Raw genomic sequence first — 20613 nt, forward strand, 5'->3', positions numbered from 1 at the left:
GTTGCCTTGATGCCGTACTTTAAAAGCAAAGAAGCAGAGATCCACAGGATTAAATGGCTAAATGGCTGGCCCAGGTTAAGGAAGTATAGTATCTGATATGAGGGAGCAAAGGGAAACAGGGAGCTGAATTTCCTGGTGAAACCTGGCATCTGAGGGATCTAGAGTTTATGAACAGAGTTCATGGATCTCTGGTCCACTGTGTTACTCTACAAGACTCAGGTCAACCCCCATTTGGTCCATAACCTGGAACCAGGTTGGCTGTGTATCTCATAAGGGCAGAAGGCATGGGGGAGGGCTGAGGAGCAAGATAAACTAAGGAAAAGAACAGGTGCAGTCCAAGTGCATGAGAATGAGATGGGGCAAATTATAAATCGGTGAATCACAGGGACAGACTCTATTAAAAATGGCTTTCCTGCCTGGTTCTGGGTAACTGACACCTGTAATCCTAGCTACTCAGGAGGCTAAGATCTGAGGATTGTGGTTTGAAGCCAGCCTGGACAAGAAAGTCCATGAGACTCTTATCTCCAATGAAACACCAAAAAAGCTGGTAGTGGCACTGTGGCTTGAGTGGTAGAACGCTAGCTTTGAGCAAAAATGCCAGGTCCTGAATTCAAGCCCCAGGACTGGCACCAAAAAATATAAATAAATAAATAAATAAATAAAGGCTTTCCTTTAATAACAGGAAAGCAAATTCCTTTCCAGGTACCATCAACCATTCCATTCCCACCCTGCACCTTTCTTCCTTTGATGGAGCAAGATCAGAGCACCTCTTCTAGTCCAGGGAAGGACACTGGGAGTGACCAGTCACGGCCAATACCTAAAGACATGGATCAGAGTTTTATCTGGGTCCCAGGTACCACCAGGATAACCTGACTTCTCTCTGGGGTTCTATTGCTTCCTATGGAGGCCAGCCCAAGATTGGCTCGGAGATGGTGACCAAGGCAGGGGTTGGAATAATCCTGTCCAAAGGAGTCTGGACACCCATTTCCTGCTGCTAACTTAACAAGAAGGTCCCTCCCATTTTTCTGAGAGTCACAGATGTAAAAACACGCAGGAGGAGAACTGTGTGCACAACCTTCCCTCCAGGACCATTCCCCCGGGTGCTCTGCGCTGCTGGCAGTCACCTCAGGACCACACAGCACACACAGCCCACCCCCCCGGCCTGCTGTTTTCATTTGCCTTGAATAACCTATGTGGGACCAGGGAGGAAAGTCTCTTAGTGAAGTGCCTGAAACCAGAGCTAGAACATCTAGAGACACAGGCCTTTCTGTGTCAGCTTGACCAGCCTTTTCTGTATGTGTTCTAGTCTCATGCTTCAGTTTCTCAGAAAGAATGGAAGAACTTGCTGTTCCAATTAAGTCGGCTGAATGACTCAATCACCAAACTACAGCAAAAGGCAAGAGAATTAATAGAAAGTCCAAATCTTAACTCCCCAAACTCTCTGTGTCTTTGTCTTTCCCTCTCTCTGTCTCTCTCTTTGTCTCTCTCTCTCTTGCTTGCTTACTCACTCTCTCTTTTTTGTGGGGGGACTAAGAGAGTGAAGCATGTCATTCTGTATATATATTTTTTTCATTAAGAAAGTAGTGTAAGCTGGGCGCTGGTGGCTCATGCCTATATTCCTAGCTAGTCAGGAGGCTGAGATCTGAGGATCTCAGTTCAAAGCCAGCCTGGGCAGGAAAGTCTGTGGAGACTCTTAGCTCCAATTAAATCACAGAAAAAGCCAGAAATGGAGCTGTGGCTCAAGTGGTAGAGTGCTAGTTTTGAGTACAAGGAGCTTAGGGATAGCACTCAAGTCCAGAGTTCAAGCCTCAGGACCAACCAAAAAAAAAAAAAAGGTAATGCAGAAATCAAACAGGAGACTATGAAAAGCTCAGCATCTCTCCTAAGGTTATACCAGGAGAGGTTACAGGAGAGATGGGAGGGATGGAAACAGGGACTGGTTGTAACTTATATATTCAGGACTCTTTAGAACTAGCATTATGATAATGATGGTTAGTAAGTGATGCTGAATTCATCCAGTCTACATTTTCCCATAACTGCCCAGAAGACGCAGCTCTTTCTGGGGTTTCTTTTGTAGTATGAGTTTGGAGTGTCCTGTTAGTCTGTTCCAGTTAGTGAGGAGTGAGTTACAACTCTTTCCAGCTTCAGTTGAGTTCAGCATGGTCTTGAAAATTGGTAGGGAGAGAAGGAAGCTTTTTTTTTTTTTTTGAGTCACTTTTTGGTCATATGATCTACATTTGAAAAATAAGATTTACTTTCTGGAAATCAATTTGTTAATTTAAAACCCCCATATTCAAGTTACCATTTCATGGTGAAATATTTTGAGTAAAATTTTGTTGCTAGAATAGTCAAGGATGAGAGTTTTATCAGCAAAATGTTTCAATTATGTTAATAAAAAGACAATGCTAGAGTCTTGTGTGTTTGTCTAGAACAATAGGCTGTGGGAAGTAATCAGTTTTTCTTCCTAATCTTACTTTGACAGGAGACAACATGGTAAAAATGTGCTTAGAATAGATTTTTATTTCTGCCTGGTCAAGCTGATGTCATGTGTGATATAACAGTATATACAGCCAGGCGTGGTGGTACAAGACTGTAGTCCCAGCAGTTGGGAGACTGAGGCAGGAGGATCTTAAGTTTGAGGCACACTTAGGATATACGCCAGAACTTGTGTGGAAACAAACAAAAATATATACAACCCTACCTAAGGAGTATAAGAGGCAGAATAATTAACAATGGTACAAATTGTGCCCAAGCTTTTCAGTTTAAGAAAATTACATCTTAGGTTCTGACTAGTTCACATCACTTCCATGTTGGCTAACTCTGGCTCATGGACGAAATTAGTACTTCATAAAATAAAAATATGCTTGAGAAAATTAAAACCTTGAATAAGTAAACTTTTGGCATGAAAGATCTTAACAATGACCAAAATGATAAAACTCACAATTTGTTCTGGCAATGTAAACAAGCTAAAGTTAATCATGTGTTAATTGTTGTAATTGTGGAATCCTGCTGTGATGATTACTTCTTATTTCATCTTTAGTGATAATGGGCCTCCTGATTTAGAAGGAAAATAGCAATCCCCTATTAGGCTAGCTCTTCCTATTTTCTTTCTTCCTTCCTTCCTGTCTCCCTTTTCTCTTTCCTTCCTTCCTTCCTTTTTCTTTCTTTCAGTACTGGGGTTTGAACTTGACCTTTCTAGCCAAGGCCCAAACCCTTTTTTGCTTTAGTTATTTTTTCAAGAAAGGTCACATGATTTTGCTTGTTGTAGCCTCTGACCATGAACCTCCCACTATGGCCTCTAAATGGCTGGGGTGATGGATTTGGACCACCACTCTTGTCTTGTTCTTTGAGATAAGATCTTGCAGACAGTTTTCCTGGCTGGCATCAAACCACAGTTGTCCTAATCTCTGCCTCTTACGTACCTGTGATTACAGGCTTGTGTCATAGTACCTCGCTTAGGCCAGCTCTAACCTTTTAAAGCTCTAGGCCAGCTCTAACCTTGTTGAATCCAGGGTTGTAATTTTTTTCCTTGAATTGAGATTAGCCAGTTTGTGTGTCTCCATGTGGCTTTATGGCACACCATAATGATGCTTGATATACCTTGTAAACTGATTACTTGTGTTTATATTTGTTGTTTTTGTTCACAAAGCTAAACACTACATTTTTTTCTGTCCCAAGAGTATGTAGTGATGAGTGTGTGTTTAAAAGATTGAGTATAAACATTAGCTTAATTTGCTAACTCACAGTATCAAAATATATGTACTAATTATGAATTGACATTCATATACGTATGCCTTCCTTTCCTTATGATCCAGAAAGAAGCTTCAAGTTCCTAAGACACTCCTTGTGGCCAATTAGTAAAAAGAAAGTCAAGCAAGATTCTACATTGCATGTCTCAAGTAGGAAAACAAAACCTCAGCAAGAATGTATAACTTTCCCAGGGCCATGCAAAACATTAGAAGAAGACATGGTAAACATATTCCTGGTCCTTGACACTTGTTCCAAACATTGAACAGTCCTGAGTATCATCTTCCTCTTTCCTCCAACCTCCCAAGAGCAGTGGGAAAAAGAATATCCTGGATTGAGATCAGAAGTACATCTGCTAAGAAGTTTCAGTCTATAGAAAGTTTTATTCCTACCCATCTCTCATTTACAAGTGGAAGTAGATGATGATGTGTGTGATAGCTTACCCACAGCACAGTTAATCAAAAACTCTCAGAAGAGAAACAAAGTTTTGTTTTTGTTTTTGTTTTTTTGTTTTGGGTCCCATCGTGGGGCCTGTACTCTGGGCTTGGGCGCTGTCCCTCAGCTCTTCAGCTCAAGGCTAGCACTCTACCACTTGAGCCACAACACCACTTCTGGCTTTTTGCTTTTTGTTTATGTGGTGCTGAGGAATGGAACCCAGGGCCTCAGGCATGCAAGGCAAGCGCTCTACCACTGAGCAACCTTCCCAGCCCCCAAACAAAGTTTTCACTACAAATTACTTATAAACAGAAAGCCCCCTTAATGTGGTTGGTGGTATGCCTTGAATATGAAGTGTTCCCACTGAACTCGTGTATTGAGTGCTTGTTCACCAGCTGGTGTGGCTACCGAGTGACCAGTGGCTTATGAAGGTGCTGACTTCATTCCTGGGTTAATCCATTGGTGAATTCATACTGACTGGGCTATTAGGAAGTAGGGCCTGATTGGACGAAGTAGGCCCCTAGGAACATGTCTTTGAAGGATTTAGCTTTCCCTGGCCCTTCCCTATCTGTCTTTCTTTCTCTATTCCTGGCCACCATGAGGTGAGGAACTTTGCCTGGCCATGTGCTCCCTGCATGATGATTTTGCTTTGCCACAGTTTTAGAAGCATCTGAGCCAGCTGACCATACAGAAGCCTCTGAAACTGGAGCCAAAATAAATCATTGCCCTTGCTAAGTTGTTCTCTCAGATATTTGTCACAGTAATGAAAAATCCAACTAACCACTGGCAACCAGAGGCTAGGACTTGGGGTAAACTAACTCTGAGCCACTCCCTTTTTCTTTCTTCCTTCTTGGATCAACTTGTCAGCTTCTCAGAAATGAGAACATAACATCTCTACCAAAGGAGTCCCAACACTTAAGTTCTCATTCCTGTCTTTAGTCAGGAGTCTTACTCCATTTGTCAGGGAAGACATTCTTATGACTTTCTTAATCCATCCCACTGAGGAATTCATTATGATTTCATGTCCCTTGGCCATTAACTAACCAGATCCCTCCCCAGACCACCTAGAATGTGTCTTATCTAATTTTTCTTGTTAATAGAACCAGATGACCAGTCAGCAAGCATGCCCTCTCCCCTTACATATGGTAGAACTGTAGCTGGGAAATGGACCTCTACCAAGTGACCACATTTTCTAGGACTGCTTATAAGTCAGATATGGCCATGATACTGGTTTTTGGACACATGGAATGTGTGTGTGTGTGTGTGTGTGTGTGTGTGTGTGTGTGTGTGTGTGTGTGTGTGTATAGATACACCAGTCTTTGGGCTTATATTCAGGGCCTGGGCTCTGTCCCTTACTCAAGGCTAGCACTCTACCACTGGAGCCACTTCTGGCTTTTTGGTGGTTAATTGGAGATAAGAGTCTCATGGACTTTCTATGAGACTTAGATCTCAGTTTCCTGAGTACCTATGATTATAGGCATGAGTACCCAGAGCCCAGCAGACACATAGAGTAGAATGTGACTCCTCTCAGTGCCGGCCCACAAAGACTTCCCACATGCTTCCCTCCTCCAACTTCTTCTTTCTCCTCCCTCCACAGACAACCTTAGCAGTCACATAAGTGATAGGACCTCTGAAATGACTGTGGAGAGCCTGCCAATCTGTTCCATACCTAATCTAGTATGGAACCAATAAAAAGAACTCAGTCCAATATTTTTAAGTTCTTGCCCATTTCTAGGTCTTTGTGATGTAACAATCTACTCATATACACACACTTCTGAACATTCAGTATAAAAAATGTGTAGGATGTATGAGCATGCGAAGGCAGGATTATAAAGGCATTTCCACAAAAGACAAAATTTTCAGAACGATCAAGATTTTGAAAAGTCAATCTAGACAAAAGCAGAATCCTTCCTTTAGTCACCTAGATAGACGGGCCTTAAGTTACTGAATTTCTAATTTATTGAAAAGCATGACATATGCACCACCAACTAGAAAGAAAAATACAAAGACAAGAATACTAATTATATCTCCTCCCCCCAACTTGGATTGTTCTAGAAATAAACTGTTTTCATACTTAGGATACAGCCCTGGCCACATCCCTGGAACTGTCCTCCTGGTTAGAAAGGACCCCCCCCCCTCCAAAAAAAAGAAGATTCTCATAAACAGGAACTGAAGATTGAGGACTTGCTAACATTTCAATGGTCTATCATTCCCATTGTTCTATTACTTCCAACTCAGGCTTAGAATTTAATAAAATCAGAAGGTGACCTTCCCCCTCTCCCATTCCCCCAGCATCTACTAGTTGTTCTTTATTTTAACACACATCTATGAAAAGGCAAGGACGTACAGAAGCAGGGCAGCACAGATGTCTCCCAGGCTGGAATGGAAGTGCTTCTGGTTCCTTCAGCAATTCCCACTGGGGTCACCATGACTCAGCCTGTGGCAGTGGCTTGTGGGAAGGGGAGGAGCAATGGCTGGAATGCACGGAAATGTGCATAGCCCAGGGTTATTTCAGCCCCAACTCAAGTACCCCATGGAAATGTTTCATAACACAGATTCTGTGTGGAGCAAAGAGGCTGAAAATCCCCCGGGGGGTGACTGCAATAAATACCACTTGTGATGAACGAGGTTTGTAAGCTGAAATTTATTATATTAATGTGTGTCCTCCTCACTAGACGATGAGCGCTATGAGGACAGAGGAGACTATTTCCGTACTGAACTGCTCACCCCTGGCACACAGTAGGGAGTCAATAAATATCTGTTGGAAGGATGGATTTCCCCTGCTACAAGGGGAAGAAAGAGAGTAAGAGAAAATAACCAAATGCCCATAGGTTTCAGCATGTAAAAGGGGGGACTGAGTTAGGCTTATTAAATCTAGATAATTGTACATCTTTCAGTGCCCAAGTCACATGTTTTTCCCCTATCCTTTTGAAATCCTAGAGTAAATACTTTTCCAGTGTTGGCTTTGTCGGTAGGAAACGCTTTAATGAAAGTTCAGTCTCTAAGTCACCACAGCATCATGAGGAGGAAGAGTGTTGCTCCCAAGCCCAGAACCACTGTTCCGCACGGGCCAGCCTTCCAGCCCCTCCGTCCACACTGCTCTGTCGTCCAGCTTGCAAGGGACATGTGTTGGGTGGTAAATGGGAAGAGCTCTGCTCAAGGAAAGCTTGTAGCGGGCAATAAGAAACAACAACAGTATTTTACTGGCCATGGTATAATTGGCTTTCGCTGTCCTGACATCAGGACAGCGAATTTTATGCCTGGGCAAAGTCAATTTTTTTTTTCTCTTAGTCTTACCACTTAAAAGAATATACTGACTAACCCTGCAGCACGTGTCCATGTTCCAGAGCTGCGTTTATGATTGCTCTGTGGCCAACATCTGCCTGTGTAGTTGGTCCTTGGTCAGTTTCCCACTCAGTGCTGTCTGCCTCATTGCCAGCGTCAGGAAGCAAACAGAACCGAACTGGTGCAGTCACACACCCGTATAGCCACAGTCTCAGGGATGGAGTGGAGTTCACATGCTTGTTACCCCCGCCCCCATTCATGTACCCAGAAGAGATGGCTCCTGACCCCTGAGGTCTGTATCCCAAAACTCTCCTTTGAGGAATCTCTACGACAGCTTCACTGTTGCTCAAGAGCTTGGGTGTTATAGCAGCCCGGAGGCAGGTTGTCTCTAATGTTCTCCAGGTTCTTCACATCAGCCAGAATGCCATCAATGCTTGCCCGCAGCGAATGGAGCTGCCCCCTCTGTCGACGGGACCTGTCTTCCAACTCTGACATCAAGGGCCGCAGCTGGCTATTGATATGGGTCTTGGCCCGAGAAAGCTCCTGCTCCAATAACATCAGCCCCTCTTCATTCACACTATCAGGCTGGTCTATTACGGAATGAGAAAAGTGAACATATTGCAAAGTTTTGGTTAGATCTCTTGGAACATGCATTCCCTCTTCTACTTTTCATAAATTCTTGTTTCTGTCTGCCCAGAACAAATTGCATGCCATAGTTTAAATTAGAAATAATATAGAAAAACTTCTGAGAACTGGGGCCATGAATGACTTAGCTTAATAGCTCAATGAGTCAGCAATATGAAGTTTAGGGTGCTCCCTTTGTGTTAAGGGCAATAGATGATGCTCTGAGAAGAGAAGGCTGCACCCCATCAGGAGCTAAGCTCCATCCCCCCCTGGGATCAGAATCAACTCCAAAAATGCTTTCTGAATCACTCTTAGGAAAGATCTGGCTGGTTTCTGTTGGAAGACCGCTGGAGATTGGCTGAGCTTCAGGGTTCATAGAGGCCAAGGTGTGCTTCGCAATTTGGGAGATGGACTCCAGCTGTTAGAAAGTGATGTAAGACTTCATTCTGGCTCAGAAACAGTGGGAATCTGGCGAGGTACCAGTTTATTTCCACTGTGAAATGTAATTGCATCTGTCCAGGTATGTTTCACTTTTAAACTATAGAAAGCCAATGTCAGTATGAAGGGCTACAGGCCAGACTCATTTGGTTCAACTAAGTTAGAGCAATTCAAACTCAACCTCAGCTGAGCTGCAGTGGTAGTATTTGAATGCATGAATTTATTTTACCTAGAGCAATGCATCAGCGGCTCCAGTACTATATCATATCACACCCAAAGCAGCTATCCAATGGATCTATTCTTCACTGAAGACAGGGGAGAATTCAAGGGCTTAGCATTGGGTAACAAGCATAGTAAGTCAAGGAAGCTTAGGATTCAAATAGCCATGTCCATGGGGAGGCAGTATGAACCACTAGTAAAGAACTGGAATATTGGAGACAAGGCTCAGGTTGAACCCTGCCTTCCCAGTTTACAATGTGATCTGAACTCATAGGTCTCTTATAAGACTTAAGTGGTATTTTACCTGATGTTGTAAATGTTTAACAGTTCCCACTCCCCTTTTCCTTTATTGGCCCCATCCAATTCATTGCTGGTTTGAGAACACTCAACTATGCTGCTAAAAATCCCAGCCGAGGAATTAAAAAAATTTTTAGTGTATTTTACTCGTTTTTTTTTTGGGGGGGGGAGTGTCCGGTCATTGGGCCTGAACTCTGGGCCTGGGCGCTGTCCCTCAGCTCTTCAGATCAAGGCGAGCGCTCTACCACTTGAGCCACAGCGCCACTTCCAGCTTTTTTCTTTTTGCTTATGTGGTGCTGAGGAATCGAACCCAGGGCTTCATGCATGCAAGGCAAGCGCTCTACCACTGAGCTACCTTCTCAGCCTCTGTATTTTACTCTTCAGGACCCATTGGATCACAATGTGAGTCCATTAGAGGGACAACACAAATATTGGACTCTCAGGGCCAAGACAATTCTCTACCAAAAAAAAAAAAATGAAGTTTTCAAGTTGTTCTGCTGAACTGGGAAAGCAGGGCTAAAGCTTTTCCCGAATGTCACTGGAATGTGAGGCCAAATTCCTGCTTCTGCGTCTATGGCAGCCCGAGTTGGTTAAACAGGCCAATGGGGGGTGGGGGGCTTGGTCCCAGCTCTACCTAAATCCAGAATTTTAATTAGAACCCATTTTCTTTGAGGAGTGAGACTGTGTGGGGAAAATCCAGATCTCTGTCACACTAAGCCACCCATTCTATTTTATATCATGAAAGCTTGCAAGGTTTCTCATGGACCTACAATCTTCCCATTTCTTCTGTGTCATCTACCCAGGCGGCTCAAGGTTCCCCAGCTGGTAACACTGAGGTATCATTTTGGACTGGGGAGGAATGAGCGGTAAAATCAGGTGATCTTGAGTACTGAGATTAGGAGAATCTTCCTCCACATCTGCTACCTTAATGCAGCTGTCCTCTCATAACCTAGATGTTCAATAGCATCCTAACACGGTCTCATGGAAGGGGTTCGGTGTAACTCCTTCACACCTTCCTCCATTCCAACGCTATCCCCTGGCTTAAAACTGCCCAGTGGCTTGATCTCAGGATCAAGGCTAAACTCAAGCTTATCCAGTCATCTCTGAAGTTGCTGAGATACACTCAATTCATTGACCCACAGGCTTCCACCTCTAAGGGTAATAGGTACTTGGCAACCTGTCTTAGAGATGATAAAATTGAGTCTAGACAATGTAAAATAACCTGCCCATAGTTTCTAGGCTAAAGAACAAACCAAGTTTCTGGACCTCTTAGGGAGAGTTGTGATTCCTATGCATCAGAGCTCAGAAGAGTGATTCTGGGGCAAAGCTCTAGTTTGCTGGAAGGTCGTAGGTGGGGCTGAAAGGTTGTGGGTGGGGCTAGACAGTTGTGGGTGGGGCTAGACAGTTGTGGGTGGGGCTAGACAGTTGTGGGTGGGGCTGAAAGGCAGGGGATGCTCCACAAACCTATTAGGTGTAGGATGCCATCCAATGCCTCGAGCGTGTCTTGGATTGTGATTCCGGCATTCTTGGCTCTGGTCTCAACTCTCTGGGCTTCTGTAATCACCTGAGGAAAATGAAATACAAACCTGTCCTGAAAAGGTATTTTCCATATCAGCAATTTTGGAGGGAGCTGGTGGAAAGAAGAAGCTACTCACCATCTGCACTGCGTCCTTATCAGCGTCAAACTCCAGCTCCTTCCTCGCCAGCTCTCCTTCTACCTCCCTTATGTCACTCTTCAGATTGGCCAGTCCCTTCTCCATAGCCAAGGCCCCATCTGCTGTCACATTGGCTTCCAAGTTCAGACTCCCTATCTCCTGGGAGAAGAAAAGGAGCCAGGGACGGAAGGAGAGAGACGGGTGAGGCTCAAAAACATCTCAAAGACAATTGCAGAAAAAATACAGCTGCAGCCAGGCCTGATGGGGTCAGTGAGATGAACAAGGGAAGAGTCAGACTTGGAGACACGCCCTTCCCCAGGCTCTGCCTCAAACAAGCTAATGCTGGAGTCTGTTTCCCGGGCCTGGGAGGGTCAGCGTTGAGATGCTGCTTGCCTCTCATTTCAATGCTCACTGAACTTGGGACACACTGGGGAACCATGTGGGAAATCCCAGAGGAAAGACATGCACATCTCACACTGTCACGGCCCACTGCTGCCTAGGATTTTTGAATGACTTTGCTAGGATCCCTGAGACAGTTATTTGTGGAGAGTAGACAATGAATGGGCTACAACACTCAGTTTTTTGGTTTGGTAAAGGACAAAACTTCTCCAGTATTTTTTAATCGCTAAACTAAGAAAACACCACTGTGCATGTATCTTAAGCTAGAAGCTATGGAGAGATATACATGAACTTGGTCTCTACCCCTAAGTGATTTAGAATTATTATTACTGTTATCACCACCACTACCACCACCACCACCACCACCACCACCATCATCATCATCATCATCATCATCATCATCATCATCATCATCATTGGTGGTGGTACTGGGTTTGAACTGCTTGCTAGGCAGGTACTCTACCTCTAAAATCCTGTGTTCTACCTCTTGGCCACCTCTCTAGTCTCTTTGCTTATTTTTAAGATAAGGTCTTACTTTTTGTCTGGACCAGGATCATGATACTCTCTTGAGACTTCCTGCTATAGCAGGGACGGCAAGCCTTTGCCACCATGCTCAGTTTTTTCTGTTGAGATGTGGTCTGGTAAACTTAATTTGCCTGAGCTGGCCTTAAACTTTGAACTTTAGACTCCCAAGTAGCTAGGATTACAGGCAGGATCCACTACTCCCAACTTAGAAATCATTTCTGAGGCTACTGAGTTATGTAAAAGTGAAGCCAAGTAATCCAGAAACCAAGACTTCTCTCTAGGCTTTCTGGAGTCACATACATTTTCTAGAAGTCATAGTGAATTAAGAGCGAAGATGCTTTCTTCTTCCAGCTGAAAAGCATTCCTTCCACTGTAACATTCAACATATGGGTTGTTAAGTGTAACTTGTCTGTCTACCCTATTATTCTAAAGGCTTTTTGAAAACCAAGAGTACACCTTTTTTTTGGGGGGGGGGGATGTCCAGTTTTGGGGCTTGAACTCTTGAACTCTGGGCCTGGGTGCTGTCCCTCAGCTCTTCAGCTCAAAGCTAGCGCTCTACCACTTGAGCCACAGTGCCACTTTTAGCTTTTTTCTCTTTTGCTTATGTGGTAATGAGGAATTGAACCCAGGGCCTCATGCATGCAAGGCAAGCACTCTACCAAGGAGCCACCTTCCCAGCCCCCAAGAGTATGCCTTTCTTATCTCTAAGGAAGTAGATAGCTGAGCACTAGTGGCTCATGCTTATAATCGTAGCTACTCAGGATTCTGAGATCTGAGGATCATGGCTTGAAGTCAGGCCAGACAGAAAAGTCCCTGGGACTCTTATCTGTAATTAATCAGAAAAAAAGCCAAAAGTAGACTCGTGGCTCAAGTGGTAGGGTGTCTGCCTTGAGCTAAACAACAACAACAAAAAGCTTAGGGACAGAGCCCAGGCCTTGAGTTCGAGCCCTAGTATACACACACACACACACACACATACACACACACATACATACACACACACACACACACATACACACACACACACCACACACAGAGGAATTGGAAGCTAGGTACAGAATAAAGACTTGGACAAAGAATATAGAACTCCAGAATTTCATAATCTGGAATAAGATATTGGTGACAGTTGGTGACAGACTGACTGAACTGTATCTCCTTAAAAGAGCTGCTGATGTCTTAATCCTTAATACCTCAGAATGTGACCTTACTTGACATTGAGTTGTTAAAAATGTAATTAGCTATGATTCAGCCATACTAGAGCAGGGTGGAACCTCAACCCAGCATTTCTGGTGTCCTTGTAAGACGAAACAGGACTTTAGAGAGAACACAAGATGACTAAAGCACAGGTCAGTGTGATGGAGCCACCAATCAGAAATTTCAGACCTCAAATGGTTACCCGCAAAGCTAGGAAGATTCTCCCACAGGGCTCTCAGGGGGGAATGTAACCCTGCTGATGTTTTGATTTGGGCTTCTAAATTCCAGAATGATAAGAGAATAATTTCTGATGTTAAGCCACCCATTTCGTGGTATTTTGTTTTAGAAAGACTAACGAATGAAATAATCTCTATATGAAACAATCATGGCCTGATACTGGGAGTTTTCTCCTGTAATCCAAGTTACTCAGGAGACTGAGATCTGAGGATTACAGTTTGAAACCAGCCTGGGCAGAAAAGTTTGTGAGACTCTTATCTTCAATTAGCCACCAAAAAGCTGTGAGTACTGGGATAGCACAAGTGACAGAGTGTCAAATATAAGCGGAAAAGCTAAGGGAGAGTATTCTGACTCTCAGAGTTGAAGCCCCAGTACTGGAAGAAAGACAAGGAAGAAGGAAGGAAGGAAGGAAGGAAGGAGGGAAGGAAGGAAGGAAGGAGGGAAGGAAGGAAGGAAGGAAGGAAGGAAGGAAGGAAGGAAGGAAGGAAGGAAGGAGCAAACAAACAATAATGGATGGCTCTCTTTATGGTATTGTCCCAAAGGGAGCACTTCATAAGAGCCCTACCAAGGATGACCATGATGCTGCATGGAAGACAATAGGACCGAGAGTCATAGAGGTCAAAGTGAGTCCAATGCTGTCTCCTTCCACACTGATATTGGTCCTGCTTGTGCCAGCCTGCATCTCCGTTTCTCTCTACCTGTTCTATCTCGCTGCTGATCTCCAGGGCCTCCCTGGCCGCGCTCTTTGCCCGCTGGGCGTCGGCAGCCGCGCTCCCCAGGGCGGCTTCAGCTTGCTCAGTCTTGTCACTGGCGTCTGCAACCTTCTGGCTGATGTAGGAGAGTCTCTTCATGGCCTCTTCGGCTTCTGCTTTTCTATTTTCAACCTGCAGGTCAAACTCTGAAATGAAGACAACAACAACAACAAAAATTGCCATGGAGATGGAAAATTTAACTTACAAATGAGAGAGAAGGACTAGAAAGTCATTTATTACTGACTGGGAAGAGGTGTGGGAAATTATGCACAGAATGACTCTTCTCCAGGAGAAAGCACTTTTTAAACTTTATTGTTTGTGTTTTGTTATGGTGGTGTTACTGAGGTTTGAATTTGGGGCTTTGTGCAGGCTAGGTAGGAACTTTTCCATGTGGGCTACTCTGTCACCCATTTTTGCTACAGATATTTTTCAGATAGGGTTCTCATATTTTTGTCATAGCTGACCTAGACTGAGTTCTTCTTATTTAAGCCTCCTGACTAGCTGGGATTTCAGGTGTGAGGGATCACACCCAGCCCAAGAAAGAGCATCTAAAGGAGGTATCAGAAGGGTCTCAGTCCTTCCCTTAAAGAAATTGACAACCAGCCTGCCCTGGGCCATAACCACTTCAAGAATATCAAAACCCCAAAGTGGTCTTGTTACTCTAAAAAAGAAGATAAAGTCCCTGAAGCCCAAAGCTTCAAACCAGAGCCAGAAGTCCTACATTGGCAATAACCAGAGCAGGGGTTTAAGAAGAATGGGTAGACAGGGGTTTCTTACAAAGAAAACTCCAAGACTTCAGAAATGTTTCCCTTTTGTTTGCTAATGAAGAATTCTGATGACCAGGATTCTCCTTACATAGAAGGCAAAAATTAAATCTCTGCAAGAGAGAACCCAAATTTCCTAAAAAGTAGGTATTATCACCACAGAACATCATACAGGTTCCACATGGGAATCAACCAGGCTACCAAAGAAAGGAAGAAGATCTGTATGGTAGTGAAATGTTGGACTTCAGAGATTGCTGGTAAACTTGTGAACCTATTCCCCTTAAAAAAGAAATGAGGAAAGTATCTCATGCCTTGAATCCTAGCTGGTCAGGTGGCTGAGATCTAAGGATCATGGTTAGAAGCCAGCCTGGGTAGGAAAGTCCATGAGATTCTTATCTCCAATTAACCACCAAAAAGCCAGAAGTGGAGCTGTGGATCAAGTGGTAAAGTGCTACCCTTAGGGACAGCACCCAGATCCTGAGTTCAAGCCTCAGGACCATCTGGAAGAGGAGGAGAGGAGGAAGAGGAGGAGGAGGAGGAGGAAGGAGGAGGAAGGAGGAGGAGGAGAGGAGGAGGAAGAAGGAGGAAGAGGAGGAGGAGGAGGAGGAAGAGGAGGAAGGCTATGTGACTTGTATTCATTGAGCTATAGTCTGGTCATATAGCCAAATAGAGAACAGAACTCAAGCCTTCTTTTTTTTTCTTTTTTTTTATCTCTCTCTCCCAGTCATGAGACTTCAGCTCAGGGCCTGGGTGCTGTCTCTGAACTCTTTTTTTTGCTCAAGACTAGCACTCCACCACTTTGAGCCACAACTCCACTTCTGGTTTTCTGGTAGTTAATCAGAGACATGAATCTCATGGACTTTCTTGTCCAGGCTGGCTTCAAACCATGATCCTCAGCTCTTAGCCTCTTTACAGGAGGCTAGGATTACAGGTGTGAGCCACCAGTGTCCAGCTTCAAGCCTTCTTGTATTTAGTTGAATTCTTTCCACTACCTAGATCAAAGATTAATATTTGATTAAATGTTAGAGATTTTTTTTCCCCTTAGAAAGGTATTTCCTAAGCACCTGTTAGTATTCCAGTATGCCCAGTACTTAAAGAGATACATGAAGATTGAACACAGGTTAGCTATGACTACTCCTTTAAAATACTTGAGTGACCGAAGCGTGAAGCACTAACCTCGCAGGTTCTTCAGAATGCTCTCCACTTCATAAAAAGTGCCATTGCCCATACTTAGTGCTTCTTGGGCTCTGCTTTTAGCAAGGTTGGCACGGGAAAGCAGCTGGCCTGCTTTCTGTAAATAGACAGAACAAGATTAGAGCAAGTGCATTCCTGCTAGTAAAATCTCCCTGACACATTTCTCCTTGTGGCAACAAGAGTTCTGTGATTCACCACACCGTGCTAGGGCATAAATCCCTCCACAGTGTGGGACAGAACAAACTTTCTAAGTCAACACCAGGCCACCTAGAAGACAGATTCCAGGTCTAGTCCACCACTGGAGACAAGAATAGTTTTGCAAGTCATAACTTTAAATTCCAGATACTCCCTGAAGCCACATTAGTACACAGGCTTCGACCAAAAGTAGATCTAGGAAGCCTGGGTTCCATTCCTAGGTCTGAATAGACCCAGGGTACATCTGTGCCATCAAGATCTGAGTCTCAGTTGCTCCCTCTGCCGGCAGTGGCACCATGCCCTTCAGAAAACCTTGTCATCTTCACCCCCCATGGTACACATACATTACGTAATGAGCATAACAAGACCATACCTGACGCCCATCCTTTCCACTCTGCAAGAGCTGCCGCATTTCTTTTTCCCAGTTTCCCAGATTGCTCTGCACAAGCTTGAACTCATCCATGTGCCTGGTTACCAGGCTTGAGAGAGAGTCAGCTTTTTGTCTGATCCTCTTTGCTTCCACCTGTGGGCCCAAAGAAATGAATGAGTCTAACTTCCTGTTTACTAGTTAGCACACTAGCAACCACATCCACCTTAAGAAGGCAAGAAAACCAGGTAGGCATGGTGGTTGACATATGTAACCCTAACTATAAGCAAGAGGATCGCAGTTCCAGGCCTACCTGGACAGATAATTCACGAGATTCCCATCTCAACAGAAAAGTTAAAATGTAATATCACAAGCCTGTCATCTCAGCACCAGTGGAAAATATAAACAGTGGGATCACAGTCCAGGTTAGCTCAGACAAAATACTTGCAAGACCCACATCTCAACTAATAAACTGGGTGTGTTCATTTATATGGGAGGCTGTAGGTAGGAGAAACTTAGTCCAAGGTCAGCCCTAAGTAAAAACTTGGGACCCATAAAAACAAACCAGTTTAGGAGAAAAAAGGAAAATACCTCAAGACCACCTGAAAAGAAACTAACGTAGAAAGGGCTACAGAGTGTAGCTCAAGTAACAGAGTGCCTGGTGCAAGGTCCTAAGTTTGAATCCAAGTACTACCTAAATTATCAATCACACAAACACATTAAAAAGCTAAGAAAGTTAACACCAGCTATCTAGGCCCAAAGCCTTAATGGTAACAAGGCAACATGCCCAGCTGAAGGCAGCGGGTACCCTAGGCATCAAGCAGGTTTGGTCTCTTCTTAAAAAGGAATTTACTCTAGCGACTCAGAAAGCTGGAACCTAGAGGATCATGGTTCAAAGTCAGCCTGGGAAGAAAAATCCATGAGACTCCATCTCCAGTCAACTAACAAAAAGTTGGACTGGAAAGCTGATTCAAGCGGTAGAGTGCCAGCCGTGAGCAAGAAAGCTAAGCAACAGTGAAAGGCCCTAAGTTTCAGTTCCAGTACTTGCATACAAAAAAGAATTTACATTTAAGCTTCTATGCTCCGGAAACATTTGTCCCTGAGCATCACTCTAAGTGCTTTTGCTGTGTATAGAAAGCAGAATCTTCTTAATCTAGTAAATTTGGAATGGTTAAAGGAAACAAGAGAAAACTTTTGAGGACAAAGGCCTTCTCAGCAGGACGATACAGAAAGACACTAACTTTGACAATAACTTCCCATGGGTTATGACAGTCCTTGGAACTAAAGAGATATCAAGCCTTTATCCACTAATAGGTTCAGGATGGAAAGCTTTTGAAGACTAAGATAGGGTTTAAGAATACAAGAAATGGAGATGAACAAAAGACAAATATTCTTCCTGTTGTAAAGCAAGAAGGGTGCTTTTATTATTAGAATATGGGTACTGTCCCTGAAGTGCTATGGACTCTCTCCTCAGGCCTATCTATCTTAGAGATGTGCCTTCAATAGCATTACACGGCCCTACCAGACCTTTCCTCTCTGTTCCTGGCTGTGACATATGAACTGTGCTGTAAAAGAGTTCTCCCCCATTTCCATTCATCATCCTTTTGAGAACTGAGCCTATGTAGGTGCCATTCCCTTGAACTTCCAAAACACTGGGCTAAACCAACCTTTCCTCTGGATAAGTTAGGTTGTCTTAGGCATTTCACTGTAGTTATGTGAGGTTGAAGTTCATGAATGCAGTCAACATGGAGAAGAAGCTAAATGGTTGAACACTACAATAGCAGAAGAAAGCAGCTATAGATGACTCACCTGAAAAGATGGATCACTGAGTCCCTGAAGCTGAGACACTGAATCCTGAAGGCGGAGACTGTGCTGGTAAGATTGATCTGCCTCCAGGTCAGCCTGAGTGGCTTCCCTTGAAAGCTGCAGGGCCAGGGACCTGGTGGTCTCTAATCTATAGAGGGAAAGATGAGATGATTAAGAGAGGGGCGGGAGGAAGATAGACAAACAAAGACATAGACATAGACCTAGAGAAGCCAGGTGCTGGTGGTTCATGCCTATAATCCTAGCTACTCAGGAGGCTGAGATCCGAGGATCATGGTTTAAAACTGGCCTGGGCAGGAAAGTCCATGAGACTCTTATCTCTAATTAACCACCAGAAAACCGGAAGTGGTACTGTGGCTCAAGTGGTAGAGCGCTTGCCTTGAGCTGAAGAGCTGAGGGACAGTACCCAGGCCCAGAGTTCAAGACCCATGACCAACCCAAAAAACCAAAAAGACATAGACATAAAGAGACCTAGACATAGAGAGGCATAAAGACGTAAAGTATAAGTATATCACTATTACATTCCAGCCCCTTATGGCTGTTTATAAACTCTTTAAATGCCACAGAAGATAATAATCTCTTCAAGTACTGCAATTTCTCAATCAGAACGTAAACTTGACTTAGATTAACCAATTATTGCTTCTTCCAGTTTTAAAGAGATTTGCTTTCTGCAAAGCCATATGTTCATTTTCTTTCCCCTCTTATTATTATTTTAATTTTTTAGTTGTTATTATAAATTTACAGAGAGGTTACAGGTATATGTCAGGTAATGAGTACATTCCTTTTTGGACAATGCCATCCCTTACTTTCTCCTAGTTTTCCCTCTCATTATTAATGCATTTTAAATAAAAAAAAAAACATACGGTGCATCCCAAGTATGGTTTGCATTCTACTCTGGAAGGCTTCAGATAAAGAATCCAGGTAATGGATCCTCTTGGGGGAATAAGTCAATGGTCCAAGTGAAGATCTGTTGACACTTACTTTCCCATAAGTCCTTGTACCACAGAGCTGTCTGAAATATCACTTCCGCCCCCTCCATTCACAGCCTGGCGGGCCAGGGCTAGAGCTTGTTTAGAAAAGTCCTCAGTTTCCCTTGCTAGTTGTTCCATGTTACTGGCTGACTCAGCATGGCTGAAAGGATTAAAGACAAAGAATCTGTTGTCATAGAAAAATGAGCATAAGTATACAGCATATATATACATATATTTCATATGAATAAGGAATGAAGAAACTAGTGTGGCTTGAAAAATGCCCAACACTCTGACCCACATAGACACAACTAAAGGAACTCTCAAGAAGCAGGTGCTGTGGTGACTAAGCCTCATGCCATAGATCTGCGGTGGTCATTTCCATTTATGGCAGACTCTTTGGAAGTTGGGGGACAGGAGTAAGTGGAAGCAGTCTTGTTCACAAAATAGTGCATGTGTAAGTTGTTTTCTGCAGGACGATATCCCTAGGTCTTATTTTATCCAGGGTCCAATTCCCTATTCACTTTTGCTGCAGTTTGAATCTGGACCCACTACCCAGGAGGATAAAGCCTGTCAATAAAAGTCTCCTGTAAGCTGGTTACAGAAGCTCTGGCCTGCAATCCTCGCTCCTGGCTGCCTAGGAGGAAAATTAGGAGGAATAAGGTTCCAGGCCAGACCAGGCAAAACATTATAAAAAACCCATCTCAACCCATTAAAAGCTGGTACACATTTGTCGTCCTATGGAGGACAGTGCAAACAACAAGATTGTGGCCCAGGCTGTCCCCGGCATAAACGTAAGACCTTGACTCAAAAAAAAAAATGATCAAAGCAAAAAGGGCTTTGTGACAGAATGCCAGTGTAGCAAGTGTGAGGTCTTGAGTCTGTGCTCCAGTGCAGGTTTTTAAAAAAAGTATTATATAAGCTTCATTGCTTCATTCTCCTGCTTCTAGGAATTGATATTAAAAAAAACCAACAAACAAACAGTAACAAGGAAAAAAAATAGGCTCAGGAGGCAGCTCACGCTCCAAAATCCCAGATTATCAGAACCTCTGCCATGCTGAGCTCTGCTAGCAGAGAGCCCCCTTTAAACCCCCTTTAACCCAGTAGGATTTCCATTCTGCATGGTGCCCAGTCAGAGGGAGCAGGGGATTAGCCTCCGGTCCTGCCAAGTTTCCAGAAGCAGGTTCCCCTTGTGCACACTTGGCCCCCATCGGCCAGCAAACAGCCTGCTGCTACTTGTTCCCAGGCTCGGGGTGGGAGCCTGGGAGTCCCTGAAAGCTGCAGAACACCCCTTTCCAGAGGCTGATTCATTTCACATGGCCTGAGGAATCACATCTGACATATACCAAAGCCACGCGTGAGTCATAGAGAAATCTGGGAAAGAAACACCCCACCCCCAAACCCTTGCCAAATGGCCCTGCCCAGCATCCACACTGAAAGCAAAGAGGTTGGGATGGCTGCAGGGTTGGGGGTAAGGGTCTTGGGAGAAGCCTG

At 44.0% G+C, this 20613-nt stretch overlaps 1 protein-coding gene across 1 annotated transcript in view; it reads right to left on the minus strand.

Moving 5' to 3' along the window:
- Positions 1-6838: 6838 nt before the first annotated feature.
- Lamc2 (laminin, gamma 2) overlaps positions 6839-20613 on the minus strand; it is a 67296-nt gene continuing 53521 nt past the window's right edge. The window contains exons 17-24 of the mRNA XM_013015506.1: positions 19133-19282; positions 18137-18281; positions 16334-16483; positions 15748-15862; positions 13754-13953; positions 10701-10859; positions 10510-10609; positions 6839-8057 (exon numbers count right to left, since the gene is read on the minus strand). Coding sequence (XP_012870960.1) covers positions 7804-8057; positions 10510-10609; positions 10701-10859; positions 13754-13953; positions 15748-15862; positions 16334-16483; positions 18137-18281; positions 19133-19282 — 1273 coding nt within the window. The 3' untranslated portion in view covers positions 6839-7803. The remainder of the gene's footprint in view (positions 8058-10509; positions 10610-10700; positions 10860-13753; positions 13954-15747; positions 15863-16333; positions 16484-18136; positions 18282-19132; positions 19283-20613) is intronic.

The sequence above is a fragment of the Dipodomys ordii genome, unplaced genomic scaffold (assembly GCF_000151885.1).
Source record: "Dipodomys ordii isolate 6190 unplaced genomic scaffold, Dord_2.0 Scaffold27, whole genome shotgun sequence".
NCBI lineage: Eukaryota > Metazoa > Chordata > Mammalia > Rodentia > Heteromyidae > Dipodomys > Dipodomys ordii.